The 15,905-nt window shown below is 45.4% G+C and overlaps 1 protein-coding gene across 2 annotated transcripts; it reads right to left on the reverse strand.

Moving 5' to 3' along the window:
• Positions 1 to 204: 204 nt before the first annotated feature.
• Positions 205 to 15,480, reverse strand: LHX9 (LIM homeobox 9). 2 transcript variants are annotated; one of them, XM_030761767.2, is made up of 5 exons: positions 14,724 to 15,480; positions 12,592 to 12,794; positions 11,073 to 11,428; positions 5,059 to 5,261; positions 205 to 858 (listed from the first exon to the last, which is right to left on the reverse strand). In XM_030761767.2, the coding sequence occupies exons 1-5, from the start codon at positions 14,895 to 14,897 to the stop codon at positions 802 to 804; spliced, it is 993 nt and encodes a 330-aa protein (XP_030617627.1). In that variant the 5' UTR covers positions 14,898 to 15,480; the 3' UTR covers positions 205 to 801. The 2 variants fall into 2 exon arrangements, with proteins under 2 accessions (XP_030617627.1, XP_022434862.1); XM_022579154.2 differs by lacking the exon at positions 205 to 858 and adding an exon at positions 2,518 to 3,781.
• Positions 15,481 to 15,905: the final 425 nt, after the last annotated feature.

Genomic DNA, 15,905 nt, shown 5'->3' on the forward strand with positions numbered 1-15,905 from the left:
AATTTAACCTCATTATATCATTTGGGCTTTTTCCTAAGTATAACAAGTTGGAAATGTATTGTGCTGTCTTTTAAGACAGTGTTCCAAATTAATTTCAAAAGTGTGTGTTTAACATAAAGTTAACTATGTTTCCATCAAATAAAATGTTTATTAATGAAAGCTATTTATCATACAAGAAACAGCAAAGATTAGTCATCATACAGAGATGTACACTAGAAGTGACAGATGTAAAAGTGCATGCAGAGATTTCTGTTTAAAAAGGAAGTAATAAACAATAATACTAAAATCACTGGATTTTGATTCCTATACTCTTAAATGAGTGATAGCTTTTCTTTGAATTTACAATTGGAAAATGCCATTAACAGAGAGGACTAATACACATTAGCAAGCAGGTGAAATGAATGTTTTTTGGATTTTATTTTACAACTACTGTGCTTGACAAATGTGTGGGAATTTTTTATTCAATAATTTTCTTCAAATATGGGGTGGGCATATTACTGCCTGGTTGCTCTGATTTATACACGATTTATCTAATTTTGTTTAAAACCATATAATTTTAAGCCTCCATTTGTGTTAGACATCATAAAGAACAGAAGTTTTGTTAACATTCAGTAAATGACATTTAAGTCTCCCGGTCTCTCTCTCTCTCTCTTTCTCTCTCTCTCTCTCTGTCTCTCTCTCTCTCTGTCTCTCTTTTTTTGGCTCAATAGATTTTTAAATGTATGATTATCATAACCTAATATTGTCTTTGTCTTCACTGCAGTGGATTTCCGATCAAACTTTTCCCCTTCTTTTAATACTTTAGGGAATTTTCAAACGTCGGGATGTTTGGCTGTAATGCCCCAAGATTTGTTCTCCCTGAAAAAAATCATAGTGACAATTTATTAACTACAGAGCAACTTGGCTTTTAGGGGTCTGCAATTTCTATTTAGATTTACAAATATCCATTTGTGCTCAATAGACCTAACATTAAACTTAATCATATTTAAGGTTTCTTTTCATGCAATTACTTTATCTGCTAATTATCTTTTTTTTAATTCTAAAAATCAGGCTGAGTCAAATCAGTGGGGCATTACTTTTATTGTAGGAAAATATATTTAAAGGTAATTCTAAGTTGAATTACACTACATATGCAATGGTAATTTAAAATGAATCAGAAGTTTGGAAATCTAAAAGCTATTTGTATGTTTGCATATCTAAAATTTTTCATATTACCGTTTTAATAGCTTTTACAAATAGACAATTGAAAACACACTAGTACAGTTAAGCCTTAAGTAAAACTAATGGGAAATAAAACTCCTTAGATTCAAAATCGTTTATTCACACAAATTTAATAGGATATATCACAATTGTTTGGTCCATAAATATTTAGGGGAAATAGTTTCTATACAATGCATTTATCAATAAACAAAGAAACATGGACAATTTTGCTAGACCACTTACTGTACTATAAACACGAAGCTCCATATATAAGATTATTGAATTTATCAACTATATTGGGAAGAGTGCACAACTGCTTTCTATGACATGTTTGTCCCCTCTAACAGGATACACCATAAAAAGAGTTTCAGAAATAAGAGGTAAAACAGTACAAAACTAGTGAGGTGTCAAAAGGGCTTAAAACAGTTAATTTAACAAACAACACATATATCCTGATTTTTCACAAACTTACTTCCAAGTTATCTCATAAGGCACATAGGAGAACTGAGTTATAATTAGTCTACTTAATAAAGTAGATCTATAGTACCATATATTGTTCTGTCAAAGAACAAAATTTATAAGTATCAATATTTTACCTGTAAAAGTGTATTAATAAGATCTCAGCCTTACCAAGGTTGTTTGGTCTGGTTAGTGGTAAATGCCCAAAATGTAATAGAAATATGAAAAGTCAAGATTTAAGCTCCATATAAGATGATAACCACACTTGCTAAATATATAATGGCAATCACACCTTCTTCTGTTACAGTGTTATCTTCCATCATCTTTTTTTAAAAAATAAGCTACTTTCTGTGCTAATTTTCTAAAGACCCTGAGCAAAAGTTACAATAATGCACTTTAATGTGGGCAGTGAACTGTCAATATGTAACCACACATTTATACAGCCAGAAGGACACCTTTAAAATCTATTAAATAGCCACTTCGACCACCAGAGGAGATTTAAGGGGTCCAAAAAGTGGAGAACATGTGCAAAGTTATTCTTAACAATCCACTAAAGCAAGACATATATCTTGACTTCTTTTTTATTTTTATTTTTTTTAGGAAATCCACAATCTAATTGGTATTTAACTACAACAGAAGCATATAGATGAACATTCACCACTGCCCAGACCATTAAGATTTTAGCTTAAATTAAAAGAAAAAAAAATGCTACTGTAAACTAGGAAATATATTCAGATCAGCATCCACAAGGCTTCTGAGTTTATCTACTTTAAAACTAAGAACCTCAAATCTCTACTGTCAGAAATTTTTTTTTCTGAAAAATACATCAACCTGTGTCAAAGTAAAATGAAGCAAAACAAAACCAAAGAATTCTCATTGCTAGCATGTTACTAAGTTGTTTTTTTAAAACATTATTTGTATAGAATGCCAGATACAATATCATGGTACAGCTGAAGCCAATTAAGAGCTATTGATTAAATTATACTGTTTTTTTTAACTTCTTAAAAAATTATATTTTGCTTATTTCCATTTTCCCTGGGAAAAAAATAATTTAGAAAGAATGGTTTTATAACTATCATTTTTAGCTTGAGGAGGTTAAAAGTATAGAATTTCAAATTCTGTTTGGAATTTTCATGGATACACAGGAGGTTTAAGTATTTTTCAAATGTTGACAAGCAATAACTAACTAATAAGAAAGTTTTGTTGGGATGTACACCCTAAGAGAAAAAAAGAGTCACATTCCTGGTTAGATTTCCCACCTAATTAATCCTTAATATTTAGATTTGCTATCCTTAATGCTCTTGTTTAATCATATTCCTCAATTGTAAAAAAAAAAAAAAGGAATAATCAAAACATGTTTTTTCCATTTTAAAATTTTAAAAAAGACAATATGAAATTTTCAAAATTCCGTAAGTACACGTACAATTGCAAGATTAAAAAAATAATTTTAATAATTATCTGATTCTTTATTAACCTAATTATATAACCGGGAATATGATTATTTGCCCATCATAATACCACTCTTTTTTTTTCTTCGAGATTCTGGAAATAAGTAACATACAATTTTAAGAGGCACTTATTAGAATGATTCCCAAACTCCCCTTACCGACTGAAAGAGCTAATTAATTTTTTTTAAATCCAAATACACTTTGTAGACAAAAAAAAAAATACACTTTGTAAAGGAGACAATACTGTAAACTCATTTGCCAAGTGGCTGCAGAGGCTACACACCAAGCTGTTGTTTTTATTTCCCAAGTATCTTGTGGGTTAGGGAAAAAAAGAAAAAGTCTTGTAAATAATAAAATAATCATTAGAATAATAATAAAAAGAAGAGGAAGAATTAAAAAAAAAAAAAACACCAATGTTAGAAAAGGTTCGTTAAGGTAGTTTGCGAGGGGCTTCCGGATTCGCGGCTGTCCATGTTAGAGGTCACGGCTGTCACTACAGTGATAGTGGGATTGGTCAGGTCTGTTAAAGTGGTCGCAGTGCCGGGTGGACTGAGCGCGCCGCTGTCTGCTGAGGGCGGGGCCGGAAGCGACGTGCCATCAGCTTTATCAACACCCCCATTCTCCTGCCGCAAAAGGTTCCTTCTGAATTTGGCTCGTGCGTTTTGGAACCAAACCTGCAAACCAATCCCAATGGATTTCTTTACCGATGTTTATTTTTATACTTCTTTTTTTTCTCTCTCTCTTTCCTTTTTTTCTTTTTTCTTTTTTTTTTTGGATATGTTTCTCTTTTAAATATAATTGTTTATTTTTCTTGGGAAAGCAGGGCCTTTTTTTTTTTTTTTTTTTTTTTGCTTTCTTTTAAAACAGAGTAATTCCAGTACGACTACGGACACCCTCTGAGCAGCACGTGTGCCCCCGCCCCAGCATTAACAACTGCCGCTTGGGGGCTACGGATGCTTAAGTGGAGATACCGTGGGGAAATGAAGGCACAGAGATGAAGAGGGGGAAACACACCCTGATTCCTCAACTACTGTCTTTTTGAGAATGAGGGCAGGCGAGGTCAGGGAATGGTTCACAAAGTAAGAATCACTCGCATGAAATGAACATCATTGAAACAGATTTCAGCCTATTCTTGAGTCTGACACATGGCAAGTATTACTTGCATAGGAAAAACCCCGAGGGCCACAGACTCCAAGCAACCGGAAACTGGCGGGTGGAATTTTAAATGCCTGCTATTTGTCACTGAAAAGTGTAAGAGTATCACAGGTGACCCACAGCAACCCACTATCATGTCTCTAGTTACATATTCTTACCATGATGAGTTTAGGAAAGCAGTTGGACGGCAGATATCACTCCCGGTATTTAGTTGTGAAATATGGTTGGTTAAAATGGGAAAATACTTTCTCCAAGTGGTTGCCAAGACACTAACCATACTTGTGGCTTTTCAGGAGTTGACAAAAAGGGTCGTCTTGAATTTGGAAGCTCACAACAGGTAGTGAGGCTGCCAAGAGCGTGCTGAAGTAAGACAGCGCCAGCAGGTCCCCCCGCCAAGTCTGTGCACTGACCCTAATGTGAACGTTGTCTCCAAAGCCACAGCTTGCGCAGATAACGTCACCCGCGTTTGCAGAGCAGCTAGGCAAGCTGAACTGGCTTTGGTGCACCCGTCTGTCCATCTGCAGGGAGAATGTGGCTGCATCTCAGAAGACCCTGAGTCTCTCTTTGGGCAGTCTCCGGAAAGCCCCTGCAAAATCTCAGTACACTCTCTAGGGAGTTACCTAGAGCAACTGAGGGAGTTACCTGACAGGGTACCTCTCAGTACCCTCTAGGGAGCTAACTAAGTAGACTAATGAGAAGGAGTACAGGAAATAGCCGTATCACTACAAACAGGGAAGAGAACTATTTTTACTGCAAGGGGAAGATGTATACACAGCCAATGATGGAGGTTTCTTACCTGCAAAACTCTTTTGGTCAGGCCTGTTTTCTGAGCAAGCTGCTTGAGGTCCTTGGCGTCCGGGTTGTGGTTGATGGCAAAGTAGGATTTCATGGTCCGGAGCTGGTGATGCTTGAAGGAGGTGCGCATGCGCTTGGTCTTCTGCGAGGGCGGGTAAGGCTGCTGATCTCGGTCCAGATGGTCGGCCTCATTCTCGTTACAACCTGTTGCAGTCACAGTGGACAAACAGGGGCTCAGTGGAAAGTCCTGCGTTAGCTGAGAAGATGGCAGGTGGCATGATAATGTCACGACAGGACAACAACGGTGGAAAAAGCTGTCGACCCAATTATGAGTGGGAGCCAGACAAAAGAAAGAGGTTAATTGCCCACGACCTCCAAACTAGTCTGTTCATGTGGACACACCCGAAGTTTAGGTAGAAGAAAAAGATTAGATAAATCCCCTCTTCGGCTTAATGGTTGCTAGAAAACCTTGAAAAGATGAATAAGCTGTAAGTGTGGGAGGGAGAGAAATATTCTCCAAGAGGGAAAAGGAAAAAACCCTTTTCTACTATATTTATGTGTATCAGCATACCACCGCTCCACACACAGTTTTTAGAGACTCCACGTTTTGTCTGTATTTGTGAGATGAGGTGTATTCTCTGAAGGCATGAAAGATACGCGAGCGAGTAATTTCAGCTCTCTCACATCTGAAGGTCTGGGAGAGCCCCCCAACGCATTAAGAATCTGTGTTCCAATTTTTAGCCTTTTCTGCTAATCCTAGAACGTTTCCAGAAAAAGTTAAAAAGTGGCTGGACAAGGGAGAGAAGTTAGAAAATACAAATTTGCAGGATTCTTATGTAACCGTAGGAATATTATTTTTGAGGGCTTTTAGCTATAACTGCTTAGCGTAGGGCTAACCAGGATGAAAATAGTTTTCCCTTGGAGTTATTTTAGTAAATATTTCTGAAAGAGAAAGAGCGCAGACTTTTCTTCCCTCGGTTCATGCCTGCAGCGCACCCCACAGCTCCCAGTTCAGAGGCTCTGACGTCCCTCTAGGATCATGGCCCCGTCTGCTCTGGCACGTGGTATGGAGGCGGGTTGAGCTGTGTCCCTGGCTGGCAGGGCAGAAGGAGGGCGGCATCACAGCCCCCCTTGCACAGCTCCCTCAACACTGAGGGCAAAACAACCCTGCCTTTGAAACAAGCCTCAAAGTCCTTATCCTCAGGATGTAAAGATGTGCATTTAAGAGGTCATTTCCAATAACCTACTGGCTCTGCATAAGAAATATGATTACAAAATGAAAACATTTTGCTAAATATTTACTGATTCAGCCAACTTCGCAACTTAAAGGGCATGGCAGGGTTTTTTTTTTCCCTTTAAACCTTACTTCAGATGTTTATCTCATATATATTCACACTGATCATCGTGCATGTTAGTGCATTATAATAGAATATCTAAAGTCAACCTGGTCGTTTCCCTGGGGGAGATGGGGGGGAGAAACCTGAATCTTGAAGGAAGTGAGACATCTCTTACTATTACCTCTTTCATTCTGCTTGAGAAAATAGTATTTGCCTGCTATGCTCTGGTTACAATTACTTTTTAAAAAACACTTTTAGTAAATCAGTATATATACAGAAACCCAGTAGTTTTATAGTCATCAACAAGAGTCAGCTGCATCACAAAATCCACTTAAGAAATTCTCCCTAACGTAACAAGACTAGGCATGGACTAATGTCTCCTTTGTTCATATTTCCATGAAATCCATAAAGACGGCACACTTGGCAAAAGAGCAATTGAGTTCATGGAGAGAAAGGCTCTATCATGTTCACCATCGGGTCCTCTAAGTCATGCACAGGGCCAGGAACTCAACGAGTATTCGATCAAGATTTTGAATCTTTGTTCATCCGTAAAATCACGAGTGACTATAAATGCAAAGTCAAATCAACTTGAAATGGAATGCAAGTTAGATATATGCAGCCAAATGTTGAACAGAGGCTCCTTAAACTCCACCAGAAAGGGTAACTTGTACCCAGAAATAAGAGAGAGAATATGCTTTACATTTTATCCTATTGCATCCCCGGGGAGAGATGTCAAGTTCAAATATTCTACAGAATTGCACTTTTGTATCCTCAAATGGATGAAACAGCATCTCATGACCTACTATAAAACTATATTTATCTCCAGTAAACTGAGCTATATTTCACAACCAGATTATAAATGAAGCCACACCAAAACAGTCAAAGAGGCACACCTTAGTCATTGGAGGCTTCTTCAAGTAAGATTTCAATTCTGTCATAGGTGAGTGATGTGTAACCCTTCCTGAATAGCACATTAAATGGAATATTACACTTGAGGTAGAAGACTTAACTTGGTACGTAAGTAATGCCCTTAACCATCCACCCCCACCCAAGTTATTATTTCTTAGAAATGGGTTTGATTCCTATCCTAACTATATACTCATTAGTCTTTAAAATGAAGTTTATGAAAAAAATTATAGACAGGTTTGATAAAATTGCTTCTCTGAATATGCATTCTATATCCATTATTGCTCATTAAGAACTCAGCAGAGAATTATAGTGTATTAAACACAATTATGGGACTTGTTTTCACATAGAATACAATTCACTGTGCAAAAAGATTGTTAGCTCTTTATTAAACTGGTATTAATATAAACAGATAAACTGTGTGATCAGTTATATTATGTGAACTAATAGAGCAATCTATGTCATCTACAGAGTAACGCAGTGCATTGGCCTAAATTACTTGTGTTTCACTATGAATGCCTCACATAAACTTGCAAGTGATTGCGTTTCCCCAGGGTCTACTTTTAAAGCTACAGGGGTTTTCTTCCCCCCGAATTATGAGATGAGATGATAAATCTCTTAAAACTGTCTTAAACATACACCTGTAAGTACACATCTGGCACTATAAAGTTAATAAGAAGATCTAAATATTTTATTCTCCGGTCATTTATGGAATGGTCCCCTATCCTGAAGTGAGTTTCTATTCTGCAGGTGTGTAACCTTCTGAAAACTGATCCCTGGGAGACCACTAGGGGTCAGTGCCAGGCAAATTTAATGACTGCAGGCAGCTTTTGAAGTTTGGAAGCCAATAAAGACCCTAAGGAGGGAGATTCCGCGAAGTGGCAAAAATTTAGTCTCTCAATTAATGTTAAATTACCCAAACAAGAGCTACCTGCCCTAGACTAAATCCTCTTCTCACCCTGGAGGGCTGCATTTCAATCCAGCATCCCAGATACACTTTCCAGGTCTCTTTCTAAAATACCTGCCTGATATCTGCACAAAGAGCTACAAACTACATCAGGAAGAGTGTCATGAAAAGGCGTTTGCCTTATGCCGAGCACTCTCTGATCTTTGCCAAGCTTCCCATCTCTGGAAGTCTGAATCATAAACATATTCTGTGTACATTTGTTTGAAAATATATCAGTGTATAAATTAGATGTGTTTAGTATCAACATTAGTCTTTTCTGAGATTTACACTTAAGCAGAGATGGCTCCAAAGAAAGCTAAAATAATGAGCTAAAACCGCGAGTGCATTTTACTGTCTGCCCTTTAACGTGTTTTTAATGCACTGAAGTGTTTCTTTGGCTAGTCTTATAATAACAAACTGACGTTGGATTCATAAACTTTTTTTTAATGGCAGATTGATTTCTGGTCAGGCATCTTTAACCCAATTTCTCTAGATCATTTTCACCTGATCTTAACTATACGCTATTTGCTCGTATCTGGGAAAAGTCCAGAAGGGAGGAGGCGGATGTTAATTAAGAGGCACCGGCTCTGCAGTGGTGTGATCTACAAACTCCCTGGGGTCAGGGAGGCCCCTCCCTTACTTTTCCCTCCTTGATGAACGAGAGCACCAACTTTCTCCATAACCTTGTAGCAGCACTAATTTGCAAACTAAAGGCCTAAGTGGAAAGAGATTTTCGTTCTTTCTAAGAAATAAATGTGTACTCTCTAGTTCTCCTCGGAGAAGCACAATTTTCTTGACCCTAAAGCTCTGTGGATCTTTCTCACATAAAGTAAGATCAAGGCGAAATCAAACGTAGCTAATTAGGTTAAACAAACAAGCGAAAGCCCAGGCTTTTGCCACCTTTGGCTAGAAATCTCCTCCCCACACTTCTGGACCTTCTCTGGGCTGAGGGCTTCCCTGTCTCCAAAAGCCTGGCTAGTTTCTCTCGCTCTCTCTCTCTCTCTCTCTCTCTGTGTCAATCTCTCTCACTCTAATTAGGGCATTAGGGCCTTGGTCTGTGGCTGGAGATTCCGATGTCATCTTCTATTAACAGAGAACAATTAGTGCCCTGCCCAGCCTGCCCCGGGGACCACGCATCAAAGGAGCCCAAGTAAGCGCGCTGGGCACCGTGGCCCCAAACCAGAGCCCCAGCCTCGGGCACAGCAAGGGCAGTGCGCAGCCCGACCGGCGGGGTGTTGGCAAAGCCCGGGAGTGCGCCCGCTGCGCGACACCAACCCAGCCGGTCAGGGTCTCAGCCGGCAGCCGGCCCTCCGCCTCTGCCCAGTGACCCGGGTTTGAACCCCCTGGGACCAGTACAGTCACGCTGGGTCCCCGCTCCTTGGGACACCACCCGCTGCGCCTTTTCTGTGAAAACCTCCCTAGAACCAGGAGGAAGCCGAGGAAAGAGCTGGGCAGAGCCCACTCAGCCTGCGGGGACCCTGAAAGCTGTGGGCCCGAGCAGGACTCCAGATTCCTCTAGCACACACTGGCTGTGTGACCCTGGGCAAGTCACTTATCTGACGGGACAGTGTCCCTTTACCATTGAGCCACAGTGGCTCACACACCACACCAGGCACGTGGGAACTGGAAGAGAAAAACAGGCAAGATCCGTGCTCTGGGCGCACACCCTTTGGCTGGTATCTGGGTGCTCATTGTAACAGACAGGGGTTGCCAACATGAGGTCCCCAAGGTCCTTCCCAATAGAATGGACTCCCCTGGCCTGAGTCTCCTGCCTGCTGAGGTTTCCATCTGGGGCCAGGCCAGGGGACAGGGCATCAGAGCAGCTAAACCAACTCTTAGGTTGTCCCAGAGTTATCCTAGGGCTTTCTGGAACCTCTTTTCCAGTGGCTGGGACTCACTGGAAGAGCTCCCACCCCTCTTGGAGTTAGACTGTGGTCCTCAGGGCCTGTCACCATCCTCACCTGGGGGATGGCAGGTGAGGGCGGGCTACCAACAATGAGAAACCGGTGAATGAGAGAGATTGATGAATGATAACGTGTGCGCCTCCCAAAGCAAGGAGGAAAGCGTGCTCTCTGGCCTGTTGCCTGCATTTTGTTTTGAATTAAGAGAGAAAGCTGGAGGAGGACAGAAGAGCAGCCTGTGACACCACTAAGCCTCCTCAGAGGGCCTGACCTGGAGGTTCTTCCAGTCTTCAGGGCGGTCTGGGTGTCTGGATGGTTTATCCCACAGGGAAGGATCTGGCTGGATGGGTCCCCTGACCCAGGGAAGGAGCAGGCCAACTCAGCTGTGGAGAGTGACTCCCGCCCCTACAGTTGCTTTTCACCAAGATCAGGGATTTGGTTTTTCAACACTCTTGCCAACTGTTTCCCTGATTAACTCTGGGCTGGTGACCACAGCCTCTGCCCTTTCTAGGGAAACCTCCTCCAGGATCTATAATTTGGCCTCCACTCAGGAATTGCCCTGGGGCTGTTTTGCTCCAACTGGGAGCCAGAAACTAATGGGCTCATTAACTAATGGGCAACAAGGATTTGGCTTGGCCTGTTTCTGGGAAGTCATTGCAGCCTTATGAATGTGTTTTCTGCCCCAAACTACAGAAAGGTCTCTCTCACCTGTTCTCCCTCTCCCCTCCCCCTCTTCTCTCCCTCTTTCCCTCTCTCCACCTCTCCCTTTTTTCTGAGTGAAAGGGAGCTGTAGTGAGAAAAGGGTCGTGCTAAGGAAAGCACCGTCTTGCAGCCAGGTCTTGGACGGGAAGGAGCTGGATAGAATTCTCCTCTGAGCAGAGGAGGTTAGGGCTACGGGGGCACTGGGGAGGGGCTGGGCGCCCACCTGAGTTGTAACTGACGATGTCCACCCCCAGCGCGGGGCTCTTCCGCTTCCGGGGCCGCCCCTTCTGCACGGTGCCAGCGCCGTTGAAGTAAGGCAGGGCCAAGCCGCCGCTCTTGGCCGCCAGCTCGGTGTAGCTCAGCTGAGGTGGATACTCCCCTTGCAAGAGGGTCTCGAAGTGGGCGCGACAGTACACCAGGCTGTCCTTCATGCCAAAATGATCGCCCGTGGTCAGGGTCTTGTTGCAGGTGGAGCAGGTGAAACAGCTCAGGTGGTAGACGGAGTCTCGGGCGCGCATGACCATCTCGGAGGCGGAGATGCCAAGGTGGCAGCGGGCACATCTCTGCACAGAGAACCTTCTGGAAGGAAACAGTCGAGTCAGGGCGCTGGTGGAGGCAAAGGCAGGGCCACCTCCCACTGTGACACCTGGTGCATGGTCAGCAGTGGCCCAAGACTGAGACCTGGGAGGGGTCCGGGAGGGGAGGACCCACGCCCACTTGGACATTAATTTTATTTGCTCATTGACCTGCTGTGGTGAACAAGACAAAGAACCCTTGCATTAAATTCAGAAGAATCGGGTAACTGATTCTCCATTTTCTTCTCTGTAAAGTGAAAATTTTAAAAAGCAAAAACAAAACCAAAAACAAACCCTGCACTGGCTAACTCACAACACTATGTTAAGAATATTACATTGCGATGTCAAGTGAAAACGTTTCCTCGATTACAAAACATACAAAGGAAGGGTGTTACTATTTATGGAAGCGTGAGCGTGCCTGAAAGCATTCAGACACGGCCCTGGAAGAAAAAGGACAGTTTTGCAGAGGGAAACTAATTCTTTTTTAACCACTTTTCTCGCCTCAGCCGAGAGCGGAGTCGAGTCCCTGCACAACACTCGCGTCCCCAGTCCAAAAGCAGACCTGGGAAGAATCAATAAACAAGCTGCCGGCGACTTGACTCTCCGGCGTCTCTCGAGGCTGGTGGGCAGGTTCCAACCAGCGGGAACGGCATCTCGGAACTGAGAGGCCTGAGTTTCGGCGACAGCGATCACTCCTTTTCATGGTCCTTTACGTGAGTTCCCGCCCCCCCCCCCCCCGCGAAAACCTGCCACCAGTTGCTGCTGTTCCGGCCACCAGTTGAGTTCCAAGGCACGGGCCTTGCTTAGTTCGTAGTAAACGGAAAAAAAAAAAAAAACCGCTTTCGTCTCGGTGGACCGAGAAACGTTCATTTACCCTTCCGAGATTTGCCCAATCCCCTCGGCCGAGCTGCCAAGCGCCCCCTGAGCGGGATAGTCGCTGATCAAGCTCTGGACCTTGGGTGCCCCGGTCCGCGCGCATCTTCCCCGCGCGTCCGGCGGGGATGGGGATGCTGCAGCTTGAAGGCGCACGCGGTGGGCTTCTCTGGTCTGGGGGCTGGTAAGAGTACCCCCAAGGGACCAAAGGCTGGGAACAGGGAGGGGACTCCGGGGCTCGGGCAGGTGACCCCTCCAGGTGTGCCAGGGCGTAAGGGATAGGGGTGGGAATACCTGTAGTAGTCCTCCTTGCAGTAAATGCTACCGTCCTTGGCGAAGCAGGTGAGCTCGGACTCGAGGGCCAGCTTACATTCACAGCATTTCAGGCACCTCAGGTGCCACTGCTTGTCCACGGCCAGCAGGTAGTACCTGTCGGCTATCTTGCCCCCGCAGCCGGCGCACAGGGCGGGCTTCTCAGGGCTCAACGGAGGCATCCCCTGCAAGGAAGCGCGCGCGGCGTCAGGAGGGCGCGCGGGGCCGCCCCACGCGGGTACCCTTCGCGGCGCCAGCCCTCGGCCTCTGCCAGCGCTGCAAGGTCAGGGGCCCCTGCGCAAAGGCAAACGTCGGAGGAACATTTGCAGTTTTTCCCTCTGCGACTCGCACGCTTTCTACTGCGTCCGCCTGAACGCGGCGTCCGCGTCCCTCCCGGACTTAACCTAAAAACACGCGCCGGCCACCTAGAGCCTGTTTCGAAAGGGCTAGGAGCGCACGGACTATAGTTTGGTGGATGTTTCCAAACTCGAATAATTAAAAGTTAAAAATTGTGGGTTCCGGTGCGCACGAAATAAAACAACGGAAATTGTTATTGGAGAATGGAAAGGCGATCTGAACAAGCACATACTGTTTTTTCAACAAATACTATTACATTGCTATTTCTCTAAATCCTTATAAGCAACGTTGAAATTAAAAGGAAGGGAGAGGTTTTTATACTGGTGCTCATAATTTGGTCGACATTGTTTTGATCGGGATGTATTTGACAGATCTTGCTGTTCTCCAATCTTAAGGGTTATTAGTCCTTCCCCTAGTAAGGGTGTACCATGCCTGTTCCCGGGGAGGGTCCGTTATCCCCTCTGCACGGGCCCTCTTTCCCTGGCATCAACATACCCAGGAGATCTTTGTCCTGAAAATCTTTTTAATGCCCAAATTAAGCTTTCCGCCTGCGTCCCCACGACACAGCAAGGATGGGGACACCTCGCCTTAACAAGCGCAGCCCCGCTGTGAAATTCGGGTTTGGATTACTGCTTTTTGTTTTTAAACAGGGTAGCCACAAAAGGGGGAAAAATAGAAGTTAACCGCTGTACATTTCCCTCAGGACTAGCAGAAATGGGTTGGACTTCCCCCACGAAACTCTGGCGGGCCTGGAAAAGTAAAGTTTCGCCGTTTATTCAGACAAGGGCCTGCATTGAATTCATTTTGCAAATGTAGAAACATCCACCAACGCGGCTACTTGGTGGACCCAAAATACCGCTGACCCGCCCAGGGCAGTCTACCGACTTAGTTTGAGCCACAATTCCCGGTGTGATGCCTGAGGATCTACACAGCTATGTTCGGCTGAAATCATTTCCGGAGACTTTCGTAGTTTCCCTCCTCCGGCTCGTAAGTGGGAAAGGCGAGCACATAGATTATTCATTGGTTTTCTTTATTAAGCTGGCATGACTTTTATCCTACGTATGTAATCGACAGAGGTGGTCTATCACAGCGTTTAAGGGTTGGAAAGTTCTTGCTCTTGGGCTAGGTGCCCCACTCCTCCGGATTTTCTATTAGAGTCCCCTGCACACCATACCCGCCCGGCCGGAGAGCTGAGCGCAGTCCTGTCTCACTCAAAGGGCCCAGATGAGCTGCCAGAGACCCCGAAACTCGCGGGGTTTGAAGGTTCCACGTTCCGAGCATCCGGAGAGCTGGAGGGAGCCCAGTCGCATTCTAATCCGCGCCAAATGTCCGGTCACCAGACCCAGGGACTAGAGTCACCAGGCTTCAGCTCGGCCCGGACGCTCGGCCGCGCGCCGGCAGCCCGTGGCCCGCACCAGCTCGCCCTCCGGCCGCCGATCCTCGCCGGGGAGGGGCCCGGGAATCTGAGGTCCGGAGGAGAGGAAGTCCCCATCCTCTCGCGCCCGGTTCTCCCTGCTTTCCCGGGACCAGCTGCGGCAGAGGGGAGCGAGCTCGGGGTGTCAGGAGCGTAGACAATTCAAATCGGAAAAGAGCCCTTTCTTACCCTGCAGCCAGGCGGACCAGAGATAAGCCACCCGCCAACCTGGAGCGGACGCCCCCACGAGCCGCCATTCTCGGTCGGCCACCGGGGAGGCTCGGCTCGGCTGCCCCGCGCGCGCACGGGCGCCCGGCTCCCGCCGGCGCCGGCCCTTCCTTACCGCGTCGCGGCCGTTGAGCTGGGCGCCTTTGGCCAGGCGGGCCTCGGTCTTGGATCTGCGCTCCATCTCCTCCATGATGCCTTGGATGTGGCCTCCGGAGATCCCGTGGAAGAGCATGGCTGGGGGGCGGAAAGGACACGAGTTGTCTTCTGCTCGGCACCCCACTATTTCCATATACACACGCCCGTGGCTCTCAGCTCATCCGAGGGAAGGAGAAGCAGGGACCGCAGAGGCGGCGCGATGGGGGGCTGCGGAGATGCTCGGGGACAGAGGGCGAGGGGGCGAGAGGGAAGAAGAAAGAAAGAGGCAGACGGAGTGGAAATTGGTCTGCTCGGAAAGGAAAAAAGAAGGGGGGTAAAAAAGCCCCAGCGACTCCCTGAAGGAGATGTGCGGAAAACAAACAAACACGGGCGGAGGGGAAAGGAGGCGAAGGCTAGAGGATCTTACTGCTCTGAGAGATCGAGTTACTAATGGGAAACAACTGCAGCGGGGGGAGGAAAACAAAATCTGGTGAAGAAAGAAAATAGTTCTGAACACAAAGAAAGAAAAAGAAGTGCTATTTTCAGCGGTCCCTGGCTGCTTGCAAGTTCCCAGTGCCTGTAGGTTGGGTTGGGGACTGCTCCTGCCGCCGGAGCTGTGTCCAATTTGTTAAGAGACTAAAGCCAGCCCATTTTTGATAATTTAGTAGGAGGAGTTCTCTCCCCGGAGCTGCCACGGATTTTTATTCAGACAACAAAGACCTGTCATACTCCTCTCAACCCCCTGGTGATGGGCAAGTGGGGACAAACATGGGGGGGGTAGGGGGGAGGCAGCAGGAGGGGGCATTTACTTCCCCCCAACACACACACACACACACACACACACACACACACACACACACACACACACACACACACACACACACCCTTCCAAGAGTTCCCAGCAATCCCGTTTTAAAGGGAAAAAGGAGCCCTTATTGTCCCCGCCCTGGCGCAGAAGGCAGAGAGCCGGCCTGTTTGGTCCAAGTTCAAGATCAGACCCCGGCTCAAGATATGCAGAATGTCAGCTCCCACCTTTAGGTTTCCTCCTTGTGGACTTTCTGGTCCCCAGCTTATGGGAACCCCAAATAAGTAAATATTGAATAGACATTCCTGTCCTCCCCATCCCCTCTTCCTCAATTCACTTTTTAAAAGTAAGTTGCTT

Source organism: Delphinapterus leucas, chromosome 1 (genome assembly GCF_059928025.1).
Source record: "Delphinapterus leucas isolate spDelLeu-1000000601 "Yukka" chromosome 1, BTC_Dleu_Yukka2, whole genome shotgun sequence".
In the NCBI taxonomy this organism is placed as follows: Eukaryota; Metazoa; Chordata; class Mammalia; order Artiodactyla; family Monodontidae; genus Delphinapterus; species Delphinapterus leucas.

Bases quoted from the DNA above. Each gene is read 5' to 3' on its own strand.
- LHX9 (XM_022579154.2), bottom strand. From the start codon at position 14,897: ATGGAAATAGTGGGGTGCCGAGCAGAAGACAACTCGTGTCCTTTCCGC. The intron at 12,795-14,723 runs GTAAGGAAGGGC...GCTTCCTTGCAG, and splicing joins AGCTCAACGGCCGCGACGCG to GGGATGCCTCCGTTGAGCCC. The intron at 3,782-5,058 runs GTAAGAAACCTC...ATTGGTTTGCAG, and splicing joins TGACCAAAAGAGTTTTGCAG to GTTTGGTTCCAAAACGCACG.